The sequence below is a fragment of the Rhododendron vialii genome, chromosome 11a (genome assembly GCF_030253575.1).
Source record: "Rhododendron vialii isolate Sample 1 chromosome 11a, ASM3025357v1".
Lineage (NCBI taxonomy): Eukaryota > Viridiplantae > Streptophyta > Magnoliopsida > Ericales > Ericaceae > Rhododendron > Rhododendron vialii.
Window position 1 is genome coordinate 9,968,810 of NC_080567.1, and position 25,836 is coordinate 9,994,645.

Below are 25,836 nucleotides of genomic sequence, written 5' to 3' on the forward strand. Positions count from 1 at the left end.
TATTATCATTTTCAGGTACTAACACAGGGTAGTAGCGTGCATAGTTGGAATGCTTGGATGTGGAATTATTTTTGAAAGCTACCATTGAGGAGTTATTTAGTCATCTTAATAAATCTTTTTGGAAGATGTATTTGTAACTCTAATTGTAAATCTTTTGACTATGGAATATTGTAACCATTAACTCATGGATATTCAATACTTATGTTAATTTGGGCCTTGGAGCCGAAGATGTAATCTTTTGAAAACTATTGGTTGTTGAAGTATAATTATGGAAATGAAAATGTATAACTCTTTTGGGGTATTGTATGGATGATCGTGAGATTTTATTTATGAAAACCCTTTATATTTATGTTGAAAATCGAGGATGTGACAATTTGTGCTAGGCGAAGATAGTCCATGCCGATTGGTGATTCATAAATAGTCATTAGGAAATATCGCTAGGACTTGCTATCCAACGGTATCCGGGTTGATTCGAACAGTTAATCTATAATCAAAACATATGTAAGTTACGAGGGGGAAGAGTGGATTCGAAACCCTAGAGCTTTTTCCTATAAACTCTTTTCTACTTTTCTATCGTCTTTAATTTCAGTTCAATAGTTTTAAGAAACCACCAATCAATCTTTTTCTCGAATTAACTTAGGAATTATTTGAAATTTTTGTAACTCAGCCTTATAATCTCTGTGGAGCAATACTCGGAATACTTACCACTATTTGTTTGAGTAGTAGTAATTGCTTCGTTTTATTAATTATTTTTGATACGGTAATGACACGGTCAATTATGTGGAAGAATACTACGGGAAATAGGCATATTTGTTTTGATTGGAATGTGCCTACTAAAATTCTACAAGTGATAGTCGGTGTTAAATTTGTTTTTGTTTTTTCTAAAAATCAATAAGCTCTCGGAATTTCTATCACAAAATTATTGAGTCCTAACTCCACTATTGGAGCTGGCCTCGGGGATTGAATTTGACCCAAAAAAAATAGTAAGTGCTCTTATTCTACTAAAAGATCTAACATAATTGATTTATGCTTTTACTAAAAGATATGACATAAAAGATTCATGCAATAGTCTGAAAGTAGCGGCAAAATGAAGATTAGTTACCAAACCCCAGTTTTCAAGAATCTTTTGAGTTTACTTCAATTTTAAATTATAGCGGAATTAGTTTATTTGTGAATGACTTACTGTCTTCTAAAAAGATTAATTACTTCAACATTTTTATATAGCAAAATTAGATAAATCATGAGCAAACCTAAATCGAAAAAGGGTAATAAGACACCAACAAACAAGCACAATAAATGCACAAAGTCCTATCATGCCATCACTAATCTACATATAAAAAAACAAAAAAACAAAGCTAAAAATACTAGAAGAAAATATAAGGCGGTTCCGTGATAAAGAAACCAAACCAGCGAACATCAGATTGTTGCATAGTAAACCTCTTCTTTGGACTTTTTAAATTGTTCACACAATAAAAAACACATCGAATGCAATTGGCCACAGAATAGTCTATTATACTCAGAATATTCGGGCCAATTGGTCATAATTTTACACTATTTTGGTTTCTCTCCGCAACATCTTGAGCATTTTGTGTCTCGGTGAGATTGAGCGCCCAGTTCAATTATTTGATATTTCCGAACATTCTTAATAGGAGTTACCACCATTAAACACCAACAGAAGAATTGGCGAGATAAATTAGTTGCTCAAAAGGAGAACTTGTGCCATGCGCCTGCGAATGCACAAATTCTTCCACCAGAGCCATACAACAGCATATAAGGAAGACAAAAAACAATTTAAAAAGGGAAGTTAAGTATGCACAAATGCTCAAAAGGGAAGTGCTACAATACACACCCCTTATTTGGGTGTGTATCATATGCACCCTTATTAAAATACACCAAAATGTTATGAATCCCAAAATGTTACGAATCTATTGCTAAAAAGTTACGAATCATATTGTTGAAAAGTTACGAATTTTTAGTATAAAAGTTACGATACGAAATAAAATGTTATGAATGACCGGTCCTACAAGTAATTTTTTATGAGGTGGCACAATATGAACCACACAATAGGTGCATATGATACACACCTTAAAGGGGTGTGTATCGAAGACTTTCCCAACAAAGAAATCCTAATTATTTGTTTCACTAATCAAATGGACATTAAGCGTTGCGGGTCCAAAAAACTCAAAAAGTGGTTTCCATGTCATGGCTGATGTGGTTCAATGGACTTGCTCGATCCCAGTCCACCTCAGCGTCCTGCATACGCATTCCCTGTACTCTTTCAATAAATTTTCCAGTCAGCTTAACTAAAGGTGTGATTAGCCTAAATTAACTTTCATAGAGAAAATGAGTATCATTGATTCGGTCAGAAGACGAGAGAAATCGAAAAACTGTCACAAACATAGACCGGAGTCGACGGAAGTCAGCATAGCAAAAACGGTGGATAAAAGCTACTGGAAGTTGTCTTTTTTATATATTTTTGTCTTTAGTGAACTTTCAATCATAATTTTATACTTTGTCCATTTCTCCCATCGAGACAAATAGTTAACTCCATAAATTTGACACGTATTTGACAAAAAATTTAAAGAATTATTTAAATAAATGTTGGCAATAATAACCCAAAAGTTAGTCCAAATACACCTTAAATCCTCATTGGAGATAGTTTGGTTCTGTAAACATTCCTCGAATTAGTACTTTTGTCACGTCTTTAATTTTCAACATAAATAGTACTCCTTCCGTCTCAAATTCTTTGTCCGGTCCGCAAACGGAGTGTTAAAAATAATACAATTTTTGCAAGAAAAAATCAAAAGTTTTTCAACAACTTACTAGATATCAATGAGTATTTTTAATTTGTGAAAAAAGTTTGAATTTTTTCTTGAAAAAATTGCATTATTTTTAACACTCCGTTTTGCGGACCAGACAAAGAATTTGGGACAGAGGGAGTAATAACTTTAGATAATTAAAATCTTCACAACAATATATATAATATCCCCAAAAGATGGTTCAATCCCCAAATTAACAAGCTTGACCAACAGTTACATAGTTCGAAACAAAAAACATTACTCCCTCCGTCCCTTTTTTTGTGTCCAGTATACCATTTTGGGCTGTCTCTTAATAAGTGTCTATTTTGTAAAGTTATGAGGGTAAAAGTTGGTGTATTGTCTATTTTGTCCCTAAAAGTAGATTTTATTTTGAAAAGTTAGTGAGTAAAAGTGTAATGATGATGGGTAAGTAGGGAAAGTGGAAGAAAAAGTTGATGTGAAATGTGTAATGATTATGTCTTTTTAATAAGTTGGAGTTACGAAGCAAAACACTTAAAAAGGGACGGAGGGAGTACAATTTATTTATACAAAGATACATGGGTAGCTCCCAAAAACAGCTTAAACAGTGATGCTAGCATGCACACCAAGCACTCCATGTCAGTGTCCCTGTGATGTACCTAAAAATGATATGGTGAGTTACACTAACCCAGTAGAGAATTCTATACTCAAACTATATGAAATTGCATTGAAGTATGCACCAAGAGTAAATGAATTTTAATAAGCAAACATAAGAAATATGGGTTTATCACAACAGGCAGGCAAACCACGGCCAAAGTGTTCTAGACGTCTTATATGTGTTCCTAACAGTTCACATGTCAAACTAGAAACATTAATAAAACTCACATCAATCTAAAGAAATCTACAATAGGTTCTCAACCATTTCATTACTTCTCGTATGAATACTTCAATCTATCTCAATTTCGCTTTGTCGATTATCAAAACCCTTTCCCATAAAACTTTCCTTTTTGATTTGCAAAATGATGTGGAGAAACACAAAACCAATACAGGTCAAGCTCCGTTGATTCGAGCTTGAATACTGGAGTCCGTTGGTTTGTGCCCAAATACCGAAGTACGTTGATTCGCTCATGAATACCAGAGGATTTTTAATAAAAATCCTTTTCCTTTTAAAACCTCGATAAATTCAACCATTTATCCCTTTTTTGCTAATCGCACATTAATCCTTATATCATCATTTCCTGTTTCGCTGGGTTTCATGCGTTTTTCGATCATCTCACTGAACGGTGATACCCATTCATTCTCGTTTTCCGGTCATCTCATCGAGTGGTGATACTCGTTCAGTTCCTGTAACGCCCCGATTTCTCAAGGAATTTCGGAAGCATTAACCCTAAAATACACTGAATTTTACAAACTATTAGGCCCCTATTTATCCTTATACAAAAATTACAATTTCAAAATAATACAAAAATCTATGTAACAAAAGCAACTCCAGAGCGATTCTAGTTTTGACACGAAATTCCAAGCAATGTTGGCCCAGACTCCGTTTCAGGGGTCCCACCTGTATCAACTGCTCAACTGTGGAATCCTGCACACTCTGGCAAATTGAACGCCGAAGCAAACGATTTGCCAGGATACAAACGTATCCTGAGTGATAATTCACTAAGTAGAAATCCTAAAACCCAATAGCACAATATGCAGATCAACAATATAATAATTTATAATACACCGAAGGTACAAAGTAATAGCACATCGTCTTTTTCTTTACTATCCATCATCTTACATGTAATCTAAGGATTCTCTCCGCGAGATCCTTTCCTCCCACATCCACTAAATACAATCGTCTCATGGGTCCACCATTCCTCTTGCTTGTCCTGCACCAGGGTCCTAGGTGAGCGCATCTAAGTTATGTACCGAGTATGTTCTCACTTAAGACCATAACAGGAGGATCGAGTCATCCCATGACGTATCGTACATTAGGGTCGGACATCCACTACCCCATGCTAACTATAACCATCTCATGGGACCCATTCTCTTTCTCCAAGAGAAACTTCCCATGACGTATCATACATTAACGTCTCACTAACTATAACCGTCTCATGAGACCCATTCTCTTCCTCGAAGAGAAACTTCCCATGACGTATCATACGTTAGCGTCACAACACCGGGCCCCTCAGGTAACCCATTTCAACACAGGGCCCCATAGGTTACCCTTGCCATCACCATGGCTCAAATCACAATCCACACAATCACACTTCCAACACTTTATCAATTTTCATTTACTTAACATCGTCTACATGAGTCACTACTCGTAACCACCCAGAGAACCTATTTGTCCAATCTACAGCCACAACAAAATATCACATGGTTCAACATTTCAACTAAAAGTACTAACAACACATAACCATGCGATAAAATTAATCATGTCATAGAATTTATCATGCGAGTAACAAAATAATATTCAGTCAAACAATTAATTACTACACTTAAAATTAAGTCTATTTCTCTCATTTAGAAATTTTATAAAACATTTCTACTATTTATACATTTTTCTTTAACTATCATATTATTCATAGATTTTACAAACAAATTTTTATTGGAAAATACTTATTGCTAAATTTAGTATTTACTAACTATATTAAATATTAATATGAGATTTTTATAACAACAAAATTATGCGAGGCTATTCTAGTCAATATTTATTAGAGTTAAAGATTAACTAATATATAATCTAAAATATTTCTTGTTTACAATCTAAATAAATTTTTACTAATAAAATATTCTTGTTAATATTTCATAAATATTTATCTACTCCAATAATTTATTAACCACGTAAACGTCCACTCAAATACAAATTAACAATGCAACATCAATAATAATTTCACAATCAAACATTTGTTAAACGATCATAAATTTTCACATGGTATAACACTAATCATTCCAGCACAATCGGACTGAATTTTAATATAAACAGGACTAAAAATAAATTAACAATTTAACAGCAAGTCATCATCTTCAATAAACTTTAAATCTAAGTAACTCCATTAAAATGCAAATTAAGGTTTCGGGTTTCCAGAAAACTACCTCAAACGCGATTCTAAGTTCGGATAAGTGTTGTACGGTGTCCGTAGATCGCCATGGTGGTTTTGAAATCTCGGGGCAGCGTCCGGCGGCACTCTGATAGGGCCCGCAGCAGCGGTGTGCACACACCTATGGCCACAACTCTCTCTCTCTTTCTCTCTCTCTCTCTCTCTCTCTCTAGACTCAACAATAGAATTGGGAGTGAAATAATATACTAGTGTTCAATTTTTGGATTTATGTGGGTATGTATAATGAGAGAACATAAGGTAGTGAGAAGGTGAGATGATAAGTGTAGAAGTGGTGGAATGAGGAAGGAGAGTGATACTGATAATGATAAAAAGATGGGGGACAAGTGCCACATTTGGAGGGTTTTCAATTCAAATGTATGTGAACGCATGTATGTACATGGTGAGAATGTATCTGGACACTTTTATGTATAGGATGAGAGATAGAGAAGTGGAGAGTTAGTTTGAATAGAGTTCTACTTAGGGTTTAGATAGGAAAGATAAGAGATGAATATGAATCACTGATTCCCTGTATATCTAAAGTTTAAATACATATCTTATACAATAGTGCAAATAATATCAATTGTACACATAATAATATATTTTAATTATTCAATCTAATTAATTATTGAATTAGAAATTTAACAATATAAATTTGTATTAAAAAAATTGGGTCAAAAATCCGGGTCGTTACAGTTCCAGTCCGATCATCTCACCATTTTGGTCGTTTCACCGAATAGTGATACTCGTTCGTGTCAAATCTCGTTATCGATATGCCACAAGATCTCGTTATATCCATATGCCAATTGGTCATTCACATTCAATGCATTGCAAACAATCAACCATATCATAACATCAACTAATAAATAAGTACATGCCTTTTCCCTAAGTATATCACCACATCCTACATAACGAACTAAACCCATACGTAACTTTACAATACACTACCCATTAGTTTCTTTGCTTGAACTTCATGGAACGTGTGCCAAGGGAATTTTGAAAGATTCGACGAATCGTGAGGACACAAATTACTACGATACCATTTGAACCATTAGACAGGCCCACGTCAACTAAATATTACAACTTAATATTTACAAACAACTTAACGGTACGGTTTCCATTTACTATTACACTAGGATTACGTTTATCAAGTGTCAAAGGGATGAGAACGACCAACGAGTCATTTGGAGACGAACGATCGTGTTTGGAAGTAATTTAAACGTGTTTTGAGTGTGTTAGAAATGATCGGAAGTCAATGCAATCGAGAAGGGGTCAGCATGAGCAAAACTACCCCTAAGAGGCCTGGTACGATACCTCAAAAAGGAGGTATCGATACCCCCAAGCCTGTTCGTCCAGGAGACAGATTGGTATTGATACCTAGCAGTTTCGAGCAGAAAATTTTCAGATTGGACAGAAACACAAAACCCAGCTCAAACCACGAAACAAAGCATGATTTAGGTACATAATCATAACATAAACACATCACTTGAGCAAGAAATCCCTACCTTGAAAGCTAGAAGCACAAATCCAAGCTTGAGCAAGCCCTACACTCCAAAAACTTCGAAACCAACCGAAATATGCCTCACCAAGCTTGTTCTGACGAAACCCACGATTGAGGACCCTTGAGGACGATGATTTGGTGAAGGATCTTGGTGAGTTTTGGACTTGGAGTGGATTTTTGAGTGAGAAAGTGAGAGAGAGAAGAGAGCCGATGGAGAGAGAGACCAGATGTCGGGAGGGATAGAGGGAGAAGGGAGTTGGGATTTTAATTTCCTACACACACACCTATATATACAAGCTCCAACACAAATCACACTTGCACGCCTTTCGATAACAATCCTATCACGTTGACCCCAAATCACATAAACACATATTTCACATTTAATCCACATTTTGCATTGATATAATATTCGGATAATTGAGATTTAAGACGGGTCTCTACAAATATGGTTGAGAGGTGTGTGAATAGACCACATATTCCAGTGAACCTCTATCCACATTTTGAATCCAGAGACCAAATCTTGACATCGTGTTGCGGTTCCTCGATTATACATTGATCCCAAAACGAGTAGGGAGCCAGGTTATATACAGAAATCCTATTGGTACCGACGGGTACCATAGGGAAAATGTACCGACGGCCGCCGGACGGCCGTCTCCGGCCACCGGACGGCCGATCCGAGCCGTCCAAAAATTTTAAAAAATAAAATCGAGTGGGCCTACGCGAGAATCAATGGCATCCGAGGTGTGTAGGGTACTTGATCCGAGCACCCATTTTTCGTGTATATTTGTATATACGTGTATATACACGAAAAAGGGGTGCTCGGATCAAGTACTCTACACACCTCGGATGCCATTGATTCCCGCGTAGGCCCACTCGGTTTTATTTTTTAAAATTTTTGGACGGCTCGGATCGGCCGTCCGGTGGCCGGAGACGGCCGTCCGGTGGCCGTCGGTACATTTTCCCTATGGTACCGTCGGTACCAATAGCACTACTCGGTTATATATTGGATTCATCCAACACAATATGTCAGACAGTGCGTCAACCCACTAGCAAGAAAGTACCAAGTGAAACATGCTAGTTGACAAGGACACAAGGCCGGCCCAAAACATTTTGGGGCCCTAGGCTGTGTTGTAAAATGGAGTAATTATCTACAGAGTCCATGTGGTGTTGTACGGCGGGTAGTGATTCGGGGTAGTTCGTGTATGAAATTTTTTGCCGCAAGTACTTCGAAACTCAGGAGCTATGCCGAGTTTCGTTGGAATGTTAATATAAAGTGGTCAATGAGGCTCAAAGTCGCACAATTCAGGCTGCAAGGCAGGCTATTACCGTCGGGTTATAATTTTGATGTGTACTTGATGATACTTACTATGTCTTCCGAAAGGGGTTCAATTTTGGACCCAAAAACAGGGGTGTCTAGGCTGTCCCTTGGTGGGATATGCCCGGGGCCGACTGGCCTGACTCTGCGTTTTCAATTGATTTTAGTAACAACTTATTAAACTATATCAAGATTTCATGGCTAAAGTTATAAAGTTGGTAACAAAGCGATGTTAATATATCTCTCCAATTGATAGCTGGTAGGGAAAATGATTGTAATGCTAAACAGTATAAGATGGGAGTTTCCTTTACAGCTTCCCACAAGCAGCATATATTAGTATTGGTTTTATTTGTCACGAATTTACGGTTTTGTGATCATTACAGCAAGTGGGAACAGATGCCTAAACTGAAGTCCTTGATAAATTTGGTGCAAAAGCACCTAACTGATCCCTCCAGTAGAATACTTCAATGTCATACCATTGAATATTCTCGTTCAAACTTTTACTAAGCCGTTGGTTTGTTTCAAACCTACCTCTCTCTCTCTCTCTCTCTCTCTCTCTCTCTCCCTCCCTCCTGTTGGGTAAGTCATGGTCAATCATCAATTTCACCAGTCACAGCCTGGTCCAAGGCGGTTATCCCTTTCAAATTGGACAAGGAATTGAAATATACGTTAAGTTAAATTTCCATCTTTGCTTATCAAAAAATATACAGACACAAACTCCCTTCACATTAAATAGGAAATTGAAAGTGCAAACAAGAGAACACTAAGATTTACATGGTTTACCCAATCAGCGTAGCGTCCACAGTTGCTAGAACACTAAGATTTACATGGTTATTTCTCTATGATAAAAAAACTATACAAGAGTTGCATCATCAATGCCCTAACATAGAGTATCTACTTGGATCCATGACATGAACAAGACTCCGGGCCTTGGCAATAACTTGTATAGTCACACATGGTTTGGTGACTGTGAAGAAGTTGTACTTCGAGTCTTTTGGTCGACGTTTGAAGGGTCTCATTCATGACCACATCCTTCTAGCTCGGACTTCCAATTGTGCCATGAGTAGGTTTTGCAATCCAACTATAGCTCAAGCCCATCGTAAGGGAGTATATGTAGAATCGTAAATTCACCGTCCACGTGTGCGATGCCCTGGCCCTCTTGTCCAGTTCCCAAGTGGGTTGGGATCCTTAATTTGGTCGTGGCTGGGGAGAATCGTCACAACCTGGTCAGCCTCCTCGGCTCCTCCTAACTTTTTTGTTAAGCAATACATATAAAAGAGATAAACCGATAGGGATAACCAATAAGTAAAAACAATAGTATAGACGAAAATAACATGGAATTTTTAGGCAACGTATATCCAACGGCACTTTCCAAGTGGATTACTACAACTCTTTGATTTGATGACAATTTGCTAAGCAGGTACAGAAACTTTAATACTTGGTGAGGGAATAAATAAACAATTCGAGGGAAGATCAGAAAATAGTTTTCAAACACTTGCCATACCCCCTCCATCCCTGAATAAACGTACGTCCAGCCCGCAACTCTAAGCCTTTAAAAAGATGTAATTTTTTTGTTAAAAAATTCGAACTTTTTTCATCACTTAAAAGATCATCTTTTAGAGGCCTAAGTTTGCGATCCGGACATTTATTTAAGGACTGAGGTAGTTGTTATTCTTTGGTCTAAGAAGGTTGCTAGAGGAGACAAATGTAATTAAACACAGAATGTCAAAAGCCATAATGATAATAAGTTTTACCAAACTCAAGGTGGTGATCAGGTGGAAATTACAACTACGTATTTCGGTATAAATAGGAACAACCCATTGTTCATCTTCATGCATCACTACCATCTTAATTTCTCTATCTGCTTCTTAATTTTCTTCTAATTCTCCTCTAATTTACAATGGGTTTCCCTCATATCTCTTTCTTCCATCTGTTTTCCACTTTTCTTCTCATGAAGATAACTGTGGGAGATGCAGCAACGTGCAGTGACTGCTTCACTCATTCTCGAGCAGCTTACTACCCCAATTCTGATGAACAAGGAACAGAAAGTGAGAATTTCTTTTATAACTTAGAAAGTGGGAGTTCAACTTCTACATATATATATTCACAAATAATGCTACGTGTAGGGGTTCGATTTGACGGGACCTTGGCCTGGGTTAGGTCTCTCCTTCCGTAGGCTCGTTCTCCTGCTTCTGGACCTGCAACAAGTCACTAGGGCTGGAGTAGCCCAGTGACCCTCCGACGATCAAATCAAACCTCAGGGGGGAATATAGATCTAGGGTTAGGGAAGAATGGCATACCTCTTTAGACTAGAGTCCCTTTGTATTTATAGACCTAGGTTTGCTTGGCCTCCAAGCTAGCGCGTGAAGGATACGCTCGGGTAACCGTCTCGGATGACATCATAGATGACGCACCGGATAAGGCGGTTACGGAGCACATGGCCAGACCTGGCCTAGATGATCCTATCTGCCACGTATCGCTCTTGGTCCCCTCTTGTTACGCTACATTCTTTCAAGAGACCTTAACGGAATGCTTACTTCGGTAATTCACCGAAGCATTAACAGGAGATTTGATACCGAGCGAATAATCGAAGGATATATGTCGCGGCCCGCCTGCACAGTTCGATAGATCGTACCAACATGAGACCTCGGTTAACGGTGGTCTGGCCAGGTTACCGAGGCCATAACCGAAGCCTCCACACTACGGTGACTGCATATATTTTGTGAATCACAATTAGATACTATTTGATCTGTTACCTTACCTAGTCCAATCATATATATGTGTCTGTTCTGTTTGATTGGTTGCACAAATAATGTTTAATGTGACTACATTTTGTTTTGCACTTAGATACTATTTGATGTGCCACCTTACAAATTCTAATCATATAAGTGAGTGTTGTTTGATTGTCTGCATGAATATTGTTACGGTTTGTGAATCACCTTTATATGTATACCACTAGATGTGCCACCTTTTATGATCCTATCATATGTGTTCAGGGGCGAACCAATGGGGGTGCAAGCAAGGCCCCCCAATTATTCCGTTATTTTTCCTTATAAATTAAAAGTTATTAATTAGTAAGATCCCTTCAAAATTGTGTTATTATTATATAAGGATGATATTTTGCTGTTAATATATACGTGTGATTTGATCCCCTCACAATACGAATCTTGCGTTCGCCAGTATATGTGTTGTACGGTCAATATCAGTATGGTATTAAATTTGAATTCGTAATCGTCTCAAATTATGGGTGTATCCAAGTGCCACAAATTGAATGTTTTACAATCCGATCTATGCTCTATTTCTTTGATCAAGAGATAACCCTCAGAAATATAACAGGACAAGACAGCCTGCCTCATTCGGCTAGTTACAATAGGCTCACCATATTTGCACCGTCGTTTTTCATGTTTTTATATTGGTGTATGACATGGTTAGATGTTTTTCTTTTAGAACTGTGTTAATGTCTGAGTTAATTGCAGCCGGGGCATGCGGTTTTGGTACCTTCGGAGCAACCATCAACGGCGGGGATGTATCAGCTGCATCTGATCTCTATCGTGATGGCGTAGGTTGCGGTGCTTGCTATCAGGTGATCCATAATTTTGTTAGAGGAAAAAAAAAGGTTTACGGAATACCTTAGTAACATACAGAATCACAAAATTTCTTGTGTTGGCCTTCCAGAAAGAAAATGAAATTCACAATAAGTGGGTTTACGTACATCTATTTGAAACCAGCGGGGGCGCAATTCATACCAAATGCAGTCTGTTGTAGTTGGTTCTGTATACTCCGGCAAAAATAAGGGCAACACGGGTTGGAAACATGAATATTTTTTCCTACGTACGATTTTGCTCAATTTATGTTGCACAGTTTCTAAGTGATGAAGTTGGTTTTGTTTCACTAGGTGAGGTGCACCAACAGTAACTTGTGCTCAGACAAAGGGGTAACCGTAGTTATAACTGACAATGGTGCGAGTGATCGAACCGACTTTATTCTGAGCAGGCGAGCCTTTGGACGAATGGCTCAGACTACAGATGGTGCTGCGTCTCTTCTAGCCTTTGGCGTGGTTGATATCGAATATAGACGGTATACATTACTATCTTCTAAACTAGTCATAGTCTTGTAAAAGTACACCCATAAGCAAACTTGGTCTATATTCATTACTATCTTCTAAACTAGTTTAGTCTTACAAGTACACCCATAAGCAAACTTTTTCACATATTGCTAGCTCGGAAACAAATCATGACTCCGTAAGAAAGTAATTTCTTGTGAATTCTCAGTCCTGGCATGGATGGCCCGTCTTTGACTGGACCAGGGAGGAGAAAATTGGGGTGCACTTAAGTTAGCTTGGACACCCCCGACCTTCGAACCAAAAAAAAAATTTATGACTTACGAGAATATAAAGGTAGGAATACCTGATCCATTTACTCTCTGTCTCTCTTTTCAGTGTGTCCTGTAGCTACCCAAGCAAGAATATAACAATCAAGATAGATGAGAACAGTAACTACCCTCATTACCTGGCTTTTGTGATATGGTATCAACAAGGCAAAAAGGACATCACTGCCGTCCAGCTTTGTGAGGTACTACTCTTTCCCGTCCATTGCAATTGTGCTGCAGATTTATTTTTCTTCATGTATATAGAACCTAGACAAAACTTTCTCACACATCTTCATAAAGAAGCCTCAGCTGATGTTCGACGAGAATTTATTTTATTATCTTCATACAACACTGTTGTAATCGGAAGACTTGTGCAGTTCATAGGAGTCTTACCTTTTTGGTTTGCGTATGAGCCTTGTATATACGCTTAAGGTAAAACTTACTGCACCAACATAATATAGCATTACGGGAGTCGAACACAAGATCTTCAAATTTATCAAGGATCTCAACAACAATCTGCCTTCTGGGCCACTCTAGTCGGTTAAAACACCCATCCTTAGAGCTTATTCAACCGAAAACGCCCCATCCTTTGATCTTTTGTTCGCAAATGTTCATTCTACATGTTATATATTGTTCCAACTTCCAAGTATTGAGATAGTGCTATTCAACCTTTAATTTGCAGACACAAAGTTTCGGGTGCAAGCTATTGGATAGGAGTTATGGAGCAGTATGGACAACTTCCTCACCCCCGAGTGGATCCCTATCAATAAGGATGCTTTTTAGTGATGATGATGATGAGACTTGGGTTGTTCCGGTTAACGACATACCCCAAGATTGGACACCGGGGAATACATATGATTCCGGTGTACAAGTGAACTTATAGCCGAACAGACAGGACTCTTATGTTGATTGGAATGCATTCATACCACGGGAATAACCCCCATGTCGCTTCATAAATTGTTCTTTTCACACAGCCTCTGTTTATTTTGATTTAGATAGTTTTAGAATAAACTTTGACAAGTTTTTCAATGTAATCATTATATCGTTGACGAATAATATCAAAAATAGGTCTTAGTATAGCTTTGAATTGGTTCGAGTATAGTGGTCAATTTGGAAAATACAGTAACAATTTTCATTGTACCAATGGAGAGCTGATGCTTGCTTGTTTTGCTTTTTTTTCCTTCTTTGAAGAGGACTGTTATGTTTATTTTAACTGAAAGGCATGACCAGAGTACCACGATAAGTGCTTCTTTTCCGGCTCAATTAAACAATTAGGAAGGGCCGACCAGCAAATGAACCCTCCTGGGTGGTGACCTAGGGGCACCTAACAGTGCTGTAGAATGTTGAACGTTTGGCTTTGAAATGCTCTTACAAGGTAGCCACTGTCCTCGTCGCAAGCGGATTCGAACTCAAACTCGCATGGAGAGGAGGGAGATTCACCTCGAACCCTTGCCAACCTGATAACCACCTCAGTGATACACGATATGTGCATTGGCAGGTAGATGTGGAGTAGAATATCAAAAAGAACTGCAGGTTGATGTAGAGTAGATATCAAAACGAACTCACAAGTCATTTTTTCAAGAACGGTGACATGAATTTCTGGGCATACCGACAAAGAGGATTAGCTAAATCAATGTACACATTTTATTAACATAGTATGTGATTTGACTGAAACAAAAGTCAGATCAATACACAATACTAAAAGGTTATGGCCATAATAACTGGGGAGTATTTTCTTTCTTAAGAGTCGCTCTAAGCTGGGATTGTATAATCAAAGTGACATCAATTTGTACCATCAAACTGTATGATATAGCTATTACCTAATACGAGATCTCCTGATTCTGAGGCAATTTATGGGGGCAAAACTCTCCATATGCACACAAGATCACCATGCTTTTCAGTCACAGAATAAGCTTTTCAGTCACACAGGTTTTGCAAAAACTGCAAAACACAATCAATTAAAATTGAATGTGCCAGCATCTTCTAGATTAACACTTTTTCAAACCCAAAAAAATCCACAAACTATAAGGATGCATATTATATGTGGTCAGCTATCAAATCGTAAATCATCAAAATTCCATCAATTGTCATGAGGGACAACAGCATGACTCATTTTGACCAAGCTAGCATGAACTGTCTCAGCAGCAACAATAGCATGCTGACAGACCATTTTTTCTTTACCTTTTTTATTGGCAACAAAAAAAAAACTAAACAAACCTAATCAATCGGAACCAAGCAACAATTTTCAACCCCAAAGACAAAAGGGATCTGCGAGGGGCACGTTTCACCAAAGAACATAGTGATATCCGACCCTTGCACAAAATCCCAATTCAAGTGACACATTATAGTTGGAATGCCTAAAACCTGATTCCCTTATCAAGTTCCACTTTCTCCATTTTATAGACAGACCTTTCACGTCATCTACATCCTATTCAAGAAAAATATGAAAAGCAATCAGTCCACTCCTGATTGAATCAATATAAAAACACACGCAAAGTTGTGTGTATATATATGTATACCTTCTGGCTTAGTTGTTTGCCTATTATACGAAGTTTGAACCCCTAAATATATTCCGCTTTTATATTTGCAGTATGGTGGAGGAATGGTGGATTTGGTGGTGGTGGTGACGGTCAATGAGGGTTGCCCAAATATTTTTGATTAGAACAGGTGAGTGACAAATAAGGGTTGCACGAACACTTACAAGTTTTGCATCTAGGGTTCAGTATTGATTAGAGAGGTCGGGTTTCTATCAAGAGGGATGATGATATCTTGCAATTCTTTGGTGTGTTTTTATGGCTTGTCTTAGAGCAATGGGGATCCAAACAAAAAAGCAAAGGCAGTGACGCAATGGGTTGGTCAATGGCTCCATCTCGGTCATTCGGCTACAGACAGAGAGGTTGGCATTAGTCACCATGAAAGAGCAGATTTGAGTAAATTTATAGGATGTTTTTCTACTTTCAATTTGGGCTTTGCAGGAGGTGGAGAGACGGGGATGCAAGCAATGCGTAGGGACCAAGAGTTAGAATCTGTTGGTGTGTCTCGGTAATCAATAGCGGGAGTTGTGCTGGGATTCGTGAGATTTCAATTTCGAAAGCAAAATGGGTCACTGCCAGCCAATTGCATGTTAGGACAACAATGTGAATCTTAAATCCAGGTTGACAGCAAGTGTAATTTAGAGAAAAGGGGTTCTACGGTTGATTGTTCCCATATTTGGATGAGAATACAACTATGGCTGGCTGTCATGTAGGGGACCGTATCGAACGAAAGTGGAGGATTTTTGTTATGTTTCAAACATTGTATTTATCTGCAGCAAGTATCTTGTGAGCTACACTTTTAATTTTTGGTACTTTTTATCTTCTTTTGTTGTGACATTTTTTCTTGTAAAAAATCGAGAGGCTATGGAGAGGGTCCAATATATACAAGTAGCATTACTAGGAGAGTTTCAAGCTCTTTGAAGCTCACTCAATACCTTTCTCTTCCTATTGTAATGATCTCATTTTTATCTCTATGAAAATGAAACTCTCTTTGCTGATCAAAACGACAAAATGCTTATGAGAAGATGTTGAGTCAAGCCCTACTTACTCCTTGTGAGTCTTTGGTCCAACATGTTTTGTTCTCCTTCCTAAGCAGACGCACTATAAGCTCATTGCACACTCTGTTCTATATATTTTCTTGAGGAATGCCACTACAAGGGTACAATGTTATGACCCAGTTTCTAAAAAGTTGGATGTCACTTTCCATTTTTTACTCTGAGTGCATTCCACATTCTAATATACCCCCACCGATGCAAACCCAAATATCCATAGATTAACTTAGAGAGAGAAACTCTCAAATGAGATACAAAAGAGACTAGCTCTTGATAATATTTGTTCAAACTAATAAAAGATACCAAAAGAAAAGACTCCAACACCTATATATACACCCAATACAAAAGACATAAATACCCTTACTATATACTACATCATACTCCCCTACTAAAAAGAAACTTGTCATCAAGTTACAGTAGTGTCCTCCGGCAAATAGGGCATCAAGTGTTGCACATTGAATGTGTTGGAGATGCTCAAATGAGAGGGTAAGCGGACTAGATAAGCGTTGTCATTGATCTTGCGCAAGACTTCCACAAGGACCCACTTTCCGATCATTCAACTTCATGTAAGCACCGTGAGGATGCCTATCCTTGCTTAAGATAACCCAAACAAAATCTCCTTCTTTGAACAAAACCTCCCTTTTGTGTGCATCAATGGCCGCCTTATACTTCACATTAAACTTCTCAATATTGAAATTTACTTGAGAGTGAATATTCTCATAAACGTAGCCATATCTTCTGCCTCGGAGTGTCCCTTCTTAGGGGTTGGCAAAGGAACGAGGTCAACCACACTAGAAAGTTTCAACCCGTACACCGCTTCAAATGATGGAAAAGTGTGGATAGTGCGGTTTAGAGAAGAATTGTAAGCAAACTCCACCAAGGGAAGAATTTCATCAAAACTTTTTAGATATTCACCAACTAAGCATCGCAACAAATTCCCAAGACCGGAGGTTTACCACTTCCGTTTGACCATCGGTTTGAGGGTGAAAAGAAGTACTAAAGCATAATTTGGTGTCAATCTTCCTCCACAAGGTTCTCCAAAGTGGGCAAAAAACTTAACATCTCTATTGGAGACAATAGAGGTAGGGATGCCATGCAACTTGTAGACCTCCTTGAAATAGAGATTGGCAATGTTAGTCGCATCTATAGTCTTCTTACAAGGTATGAAATGAGCCATTTTTTAGAACCTATCCACTACCACCATCATAGAATCACTCCGCCTTTGCGTAGGAGGAAGCCCCAAAACAAAATCCATACTCAAGCATTTCAAATGACTTTCTGGCACCGGTAGAGGCAAATACAACCCCGCATTAGTGGCTGTCCCCTTACTCCGTTGGCAAATTTGGCACCTTTGCACATAGCCCCCCACATCTTTACTCATTCTCGGCCAATAGTGTGCATCTTGAAGCAACGCTAGAGTCTTATCCTTGCCAAAATGACCCAACTTGTAACTTTCGGCCAACAAGTGCTCCCTTAAAGAGCATGTAGGGACACACAACTTGAGTTTTTTGAATAGAAATTCATCCTTCAACATTAAACATGGATCGATAACCTTATCACCCCTTTGCAAAGCATCGATTTTTTTAACTAAAGTAAGGATCTTCGGCATAGAAAGTGCGAAATTCTTCAAACCCAACAATCTTGTTCTTCATTGCCACCAAGAGAGCCACTCTTCTACTCAAACCATTGGCCACTTTGTTGAGAATCCCCAATTTGTGCCTGAAAGAGAACGTAAATTGTTGTAGATAAGCCACCCACTTGGCATGCCTTTTATTGAGGTGTTGTTGGCTATTGATATACTTAAGAGCTTCTTGATCGGTGTTGAGAACAAATTCCTTGTAGGCAATGTAATAACTCCAATGCTTGATGGCTTGGACAATGGCATAGAATTCCAAGTCATAAGTAGAGTATTTGAGTTTAGCACCGTTCAACTTCTCACTAAAGAAAGCAATAGGTTGACCACCTTGGCTTAAGACTCCACCAATTCCCACTCCCAAAACATCACAATCAAGCTCAAAAGTTTTGTCAAAGTCAGGTAAGGCCAAGATAGGAGCTTCGGTAAGCTTGGACTTCAACAATTTGAAACTCTTGGCAGCTTCTTCGGACCATACGAACACCTTCTGCTTGAGGCAATCGGTAAGAGGAGCCGCAATACTACTAAAGTTGGCAATGAACTTCCGGTAGAATGCAGCTAACCCATGAAAACTCCTCACTTCATGAACACTTGTAGGTGTTGGCCATTCCACAATGGCATTAATCTTGTCTTCATCCATGTGAACCCCTTTTGAAGACACCACATACCCCAAAAATATCACCTTATCAACGGCAAAATTACATTTCTTCAAGTTCCCATAAAATTTCTCTCTTCTCAAGATTTTGAAAACTTGTTGGAGGTGGGATGAGTGATCTTCAAAACACCGACTATACACCAAGATATCATCAAAGTACACAACTACACATATACCCAATAGAGGTTGAAGCATCTGAGTCATTACCCGCATAAAAGTGCTTGGAGCATTGGTAAGACCAAAAGACGTCACAAGCCATTCAATAAGGCCATGAGGGGTCTTGAAAGCCGTTTTCCATTCATCTCCCGGGCGAACTCGAATTTAATGATAACCACTTCTTAGATCAATCTTTGAGAAGACCTTTGAACCGGCAAGGCAATCCAACATATCATCTAGCCTCGGAATGGGAAAACGGTACTTGATAGTGATCTTGTTGATAGCTCTACTATCCACACACATCCTCCATGAACCATCCTTCTTCAGAGTCAAAAGAGCCGGCACCGCGCAAGGGCTAAGGCTTGCCCTTATGTAGTCTTTTTCTAGAAGATCCTTAACTTGCCTTTGAATCTCTTCCCTCTCTCGTGGAGACATTCTATATGCGGGCTTGTTCGGAAGGGGTGCCCCGGGTACCAAGTCGATACAATGTTGAATATCTCACAAATGAGGCAATTCGGGATGCAACTCTTGAGGAAACACATCAACATACTCCTTCAAAAGTTTAGAAATCGCCTCGAGAATATCTGACAAACCCATCCGCCATAGGAACCAACACTAGAACATACCCAGTTTCATGACTTTCTTTGAGAAATCCTTTAGAAGCAAGCAACGTAGTGAGAGGAGGCTTTGTAGCCACCTCCTCCTTATAGATAACAAAGTGAATTATCACTTCTCCTTAAGGATGGTGTAGGTATTCTTCTTTCCATCATGGATGAAATGCCTATCATATTGCCACGGGCGACCAAGTAGTATATGACAAGCATCCATAGGAACCACATAGCACCAAACTTCATCAAAGTACTTTTGCTGAATAGAGAAAGATACCAAGCATTTTTTAGTCACCTTGATTTCATTGCCCTTCTTGAACTAAGAAAGGGTATAAGGATGGGGATGCTCCTCCACTTTGAGTTGTAACTTGTCCACCACCTCTTGAAAGACCACATTCTCACAACTTCCGCTATCAATAATCATGTTGCAAACTCTACCGCCAACATTGCAAGTGGTGTAAAAGATATTGGCACTCAACCAATCTTCATTACTAGCATCCTTAGGAGTAAGGAGTCTTTTTTATCATCAAAACATAGTCTTCTTCTTCCTCATTATTACCTCTAATTTCTTCACATGTTTCTTCGTCATAAACGAGAATATCATCCTCACAACCTTGTTCCATAACCTCATCAATGAAAAGTGCCTTGTTACAACCTCCAAAAGCCTTACGACAATCTGAAAACTTGCGACCCGGTTCCCCACACTTGAAGCACTTAAAACCCCCACTTTGAAATTGATTTCGAGCCCCCAAAGCATCGGATTAAGGCTGATTTTGAGCGGGTGTTGAAACCTTTTCCGCTCGGTTTTGAGTACCAACCCCGAAAAAAGCACCTTGGCCACCACTAGAGGAAGAACCACGCCTATCATAAGAGTAAAAGGGCTGCCCGGACTTGGAACCGCCTTGATATTGTTGCCGAATCTCGAAAACTTCCTCTTTTCTTGCTTTTCGGCCACCAAGGCCCGATTGTAAGCTTCTGAAACCGTCCACAAAGTTTGCATAGCAAGAGCATCTTGGATTGTGATTGTCAATCCTTATGTACCTTGCAACCATTTGATCTTCACTTTCATTCAAATCAACTCTAGCAACAAGATGATGGCAAGCCTCCGTGTACTCATCAACACTCCCAACTTGTTTGAGATTATGCAAATTCTTGTAGAGATTTTGCATATAGTTGAAAGGCAAGAATTGTTCATTGAGTTTCTTCTTCATTTTCTCCTATTCTCTAATCTTTCCTTTTCCTCTTCGTAACCTAGTTCCTTGCAATTGCTCCCACCAAGCAGAAGCTCTTCCTTTGAGACGAATACCCACTAACTTCACATTTTTCTCCTCGGAGACATCTCCATAATCAAACACTCTTTCAACCGTATTTATCCAATCAACAAACTCATCCGGATTAAGACTTCCATAGAACTCGGAAAGTTCAATCTTGATGTTCTTCTCTCGCCTATAAGGAGAGTGAGTGGAAGGTGGCCTACACCAATTCGGATCACCAAAAGGATTGTCAAAATGACTTTGAGAGTCCTCGGACCCTCCACTACCCGCATGCGACACTTGCAAGCTTTGCCCCATCGCCATTAGGGTAGCAACTTGTTGTCTCAACTCTTGAATCTCATGGTTTTGATTGCCAAACTCATTCTCTTCACCATTGTTCACCACAAAGCCTTGACATCTACCTCCTCTTCTACCTCTAGCCCGATAAGCCATGACAATACCCAAATTCAACTCCAAACAAGTAAATCCACCCCAAATAATGAAAATCCAGCCAAATCAGTACACAAACAGCCTCAAATCACAATCAATCGACACAAATAGTGACAACCCAACAAAAACCGCAAGAAATCGAAGCAAATATCAACAAACGAGACAAACCCAGCTGAAATCAAACACAAAAACACATATTCAAGTGCCAAAAGAGCAGTTCCTAAGCTCTTACCTCTGATTTGAGTACAATCGAAGGTTGTACGAGTCCAATAGAGGCTGTACGAGTCAAACCGAAGGCTGTACAAGCCTCAATCTGCAGTTTCAAGGGCTGAACCAGTGAAATCGAGCACGAAACCACTGTTTCAAGAGCCGAAATTCGTAGATCTGCACTCGAAAATGATGGAACAGCCTAGGAAGTGACTGGGTTGAGTTCGAAATCCCAAAGCGAAGGTCCTAGGGTGCTCGAACAGGTCCGAACAGTGCCGACATGGGTAGATCGAGCTTGAACAGTGCCGAAATGGCTGATTTAAGTTCAAACAGGTCAGATCCGAAGGGTTTTGGTTCGATTCAGGGCTGAATATGGGCGGAATCGAAGTATAGGGTGTTGGGTTGGATAGATCTGAGGATTTGGAGTGATTTGGGGGCTCCGACAAGATTTTCCGGTGCCGTTTTAGGTTTCCAGCGAGATTTAGGTTTCCGGTGAAGTCTCTAGCAATATGAACGGTGGGAATCGAGCCTAGAAACTCTGATACTAAATGATGCAAACCCAAATATCCATAGATTAACTTAGAGAGAGAAACTCCCAAATAGGATACAAAAGAGACTAGCTCTTGATAATATTTGTTCAAAATGATAAAAGCTACCAAAAGAAAGGACTCCAACACCTATATATATACCCACTACAAAAGACATAAATACCATTACTACATACTACATCACCCACAAACCTCTCCCATCTCCAAAGAAGATTTGATCAACACCAACCCTTCCCCTCCTAATGTGTCTTCCAAAGATTTTAAATCAACCCTTTACGTTCTGAAGATTGCTTCTACAGAGATTGCCTCTTTCCCTAACATCATCGAATCTTCTTTCCCTAACATCATCGAATCACATGTTCAACATCCTCAGTATAAAGCTTTCCTTCTCTCATTTCATGTGATGTTTTTGCAGTATTCTATACGGCGACCGCCAAGTTAGCCTACATGTATATTTGTTTTGAACTGCTTATCCTACATGTTAAACAGAAAAATGCCTACTTACAAGTACCAATCAACAAATTATTTACCCATAAAAAATCAATCAATAAATTATGTAGCCATAAATAGGGCTGCGCCGAGTGTCAGAATGTTCAGGTTCCTTAGTTAAATTTCAGCTTTAGAATGTTCGTCAATGAAAATTTGAAGAGCCGAGCTTGAGCCGAATTCTATCAGGTTCAAGTTCGGCTCATTTATTAAACGAGCCTAAAATTGAGGCTCGGTTAGTTTAGTACTCGAATCAAACTCAAATGAGTCTTTACTGAACATCTCAGTTCATTTGCAGCTCCAGCCACAAACATAGAAAAATCGTAAAATAGCAGGAAAAAAAGAGAGGCAAAACTGAACAAACCAAAGCCCAATCATCGAAAGGCAAGGAAAACAAGAATTGAAAAACTTGGAAAATTTTATTCCAACATCAAAGTAAGCTGTTTTAGTCTCACAGAAACGGTACATATTAAGGTCGGTCTCCGTCATTTTATCACCTTTTTATTTTTGTTGCAGTCAGAAGACCACGCGAAACTGGGGCGCGTCGTCGTCAGTGGCGGGTAAGATCTCCCAACGGCAAGGTTGGATGTCGTCGGACACGGGGCAGTACCCGGCGAGCGTGACCTTATCGGTTGATGCGGCTACTGACCCGAACTCGAATATCGTCAGGGATGATCCGGGTCGGTGGACCTCCACCGCTCCGTTCATGCCCGGTACCTCGGACTTTTGGGTCGGGTCGTGTTTCTGGATGGGGGTTTTCAATCCGGTGGGAGACGGAGCGTCCTTGTTGCCTCTCCACCAGAGGATTCCCATGGCCGATGATGGATTGGGTACGAGAGAGAGAGAGAGAGAGAGAGAGAGAGAGAGAGAGATCTAGGGTTTTAGGCTTTGTACCAGTGTTTGAAGGTTCGGCACTGGATAACAAGGGCTAATTTTAGTTTTCTCTCATAAACTATTGGGATTTTGTCTGTGTAGTCCCTCAACTATTAGCTATAACTATTGAGTCCTTGAACTGGAGGGAAGATTATTAATTAGATCATCATCTCCGGCTCGGACTCATTCTTTTATATACTCCTACTAGTGTCACGTGACGTGCTTTGCACCAATCACGTGCTCATTCAAAATTTTCAGAATTGTATTGTTGTTTTAAGTACGTGAACATGGCGACGCTTGCTAAGGAAGTACACAAGAACATAAACATGACAATGTTCGCTACGGAAGTACAAACCAATGAATTTGGAAGTTAAGTTGAGGTTTAAAGATTTGGTAACTAAAGTTCTGTTTGTCCATCCTCGTGCTTTGCACATTTTTGCGTGCTTATTGGTGTAATTGATAGTGATCGAGAACTTAAGATTATCTACTTAGAAATCACTTAAATAGACGATAAAATATCCATATTCGTTCAATTCATTTGTAGGATCCTTCAAAGAAAAAAATTTGTAAACTCTATACTTGCCAAATCCCAAATTGAAAAGAAAAGCTACTTTCTGGTGTTAATTTCTATTCGTCTCGGTAAACACTTTAGTTCTCCAGTGATTTAAAAATACGAGGTAGCAACTTTAGTTCCCAACATTATAAGTTACTTGCCTTGGTAGCTCACATCAGCTCAATGGTTGGACTATATTACCACATTAAAGCGATTACAGTGCACGATTAGTGAAACAATATGTAACATCCCGATTTTCGGACACGTTAATTAAATCATTTTCAACTGATTTAATAATTCATAAAACTGATATATAATAAATGAAATTTTATTAAATAGAGTTTAGCAGCGGAAACCTCAAATACCAAATTCAAACCTACTTAATTGTCCTATAAACCAACAAAATGAAATAGAGTTTGACAATTGTGATATCACTTATGGAAATTTAATTAAAAGTACGTCAAATAAACAAAGCTTCTAAGGGTAGGGCATCCAAGGCTTAACAAACTCCCCTTCCTCAGCTGGGAGGTCTTCACCTTGGAACAGATCGTCTTGCAGCGAATTCTGCCCTTCAGTTTCTTGATTACCTGGCATGAAATGCCAGCCCAACGGCACTATAGTGAGTTTTGAAACTCAGTAGATAAATCTTACCCATTAACCCCTACTCTACAAATAATCACATTTATAATAAAAGGAGGCAAGAATCGAAGAGCACAAAACTTATTTCATTATATAACCATCAACTTAAGTAAATTCCAGAATCTCAACTTCTATAATCATTCCAAAACCGCAATATTCACACGTTCCAAACTCAGAATTTCATTGGACATACTTTACAAGTCCTACTAGGCTACTCTCACAATTCGAGGTCCATCAGGCTGCCCTCAAGGTCCTGCTAGGCTACCCTCAATACCTGAGGTCCCGCCAGGCTACCCCTGAGGTCCTGCTTGGTCACCCTTACAGTTCTAGGTCCATCAGGCTGCCCTCAAGGTCCTGCTAGGCTACCCTCAATACCTGAGGTCCCGCCAGGCTACCCCTGAGGTCCTGCTTGGCCACCCTAGCCACACCGGGTCTTTCAGGCTGCCCTCAAGGTCCTACCTGGCTGCCCCCGATCACACGAGGTCCTGTCAGGCCACCCCCGAGGTCCTGCTAAGCCCACAACCTTTCATCTGTTTCCTTTTTCCATTTACCAGAACAACATCTATATACTTTCTCTAAGCCCACAAATCATCCAATATCCATAATGTCGTTTCTACGTTCTCGGTTCAATCAACAGAACAATTATTTTAAACGACGAGTAAACATATCATAATATCACCACCTACACAGAATAATTGAACCACCGTACACTCATCTCCAGTGAGCTTACTTCCAAACTAACTTCACAACAATCTTGATACGTTTTCATAATAGAGTAATTGCAAGTTGATCGATAATAATAACAATTCATAAGAGTCAATGAAACATAAAATTATTAATAGTTCAAAAGACAAAAGAATTTCACAAAAAATATTCGGATTTGTCCTTGTGACTTTTGGGTTGCTTTATGATTTAGCACATAGGTTCATTTTAGTAACCTTTAATATTTTAGGATGGAAAAGTTATTTCAAACCTTAGGTTCCTTTTCAATTCTTTTAACTTTGAACTAATACTTAGGGTAATTCGTCCTTTCAGTGTTTCTTTACTGCTATTATCTTTATTCTATTTTTTTTTTTGTTTAGCTAATTATGTTCTTTAGTTCCTTATAGAAATAATACTCTTGAAGCTTATGTCCTAAAATCCAG

General features: G+C 39.0%; 2 protein-coding genes across 3 annotated transcripts; one reads left to right on the forward strand and one right to left on the reverse strand.

Moving 5' to 3' along the window:
* Positions 1–10,513: 10,513 nt before the first annotated feature.
* LOC131307607 (expansin-like B1) lies at positions 10,514–14,184 on the forward strand. The gene is made up of 5 exons (XM_058334229.1): positions 10,514–10,724; positions 12,153–12,259; positions 12,572–12,753; positions 13,115–13,247; positions 13,727–14,184. Exons 1-5 carry the CDS (start codon positions 10,577–10,579, stop codon positions 13,925–13,927), a joined length of 771 nt encoding a protein of 256 aa, XP_058190212.1. The 5' UTR covers positions 10,514–10,576; the 3' UTR covers positions 13,928–14,184.
* Positions 14,185–14,272: 88 nt separating this feature from the next.
* LOC131307614 (uncharacterized) lies at positions 14,273–23,494 on the reverse strand. Of its 2 annotated transcripts, none has more exons than XM_058334241.1 (2): positions 23,124–23,494; positions 14,273–14,571 (listed from the first exon to the last, which is right to left on the reverse strand). In XM_058334241.1, the coding sequence occupies exon 1, from the start codon at positions 23,437–23,439 to the stop codon at positions 23,143–23,145; it is 297 nt and encodes a 98-aa protein (XP_058190224.1). In that variant the 5' UTR covers positions 23,440–23,494; the 3' UTR covers positions 14,273–14,571; positions 23,124–23,142. The 2 variants fall into 2 exon arrangements, with proteins under 2 accessions (XP_058190224.1, XP_058190223.1); XM_058334240.1 differs by lacking the exon at positions 14,273–14,571 and adding an exon at positions 14,666–14,985.
* Positions 23,495–25,836: the final 2,342 nt, after the last annotated feature.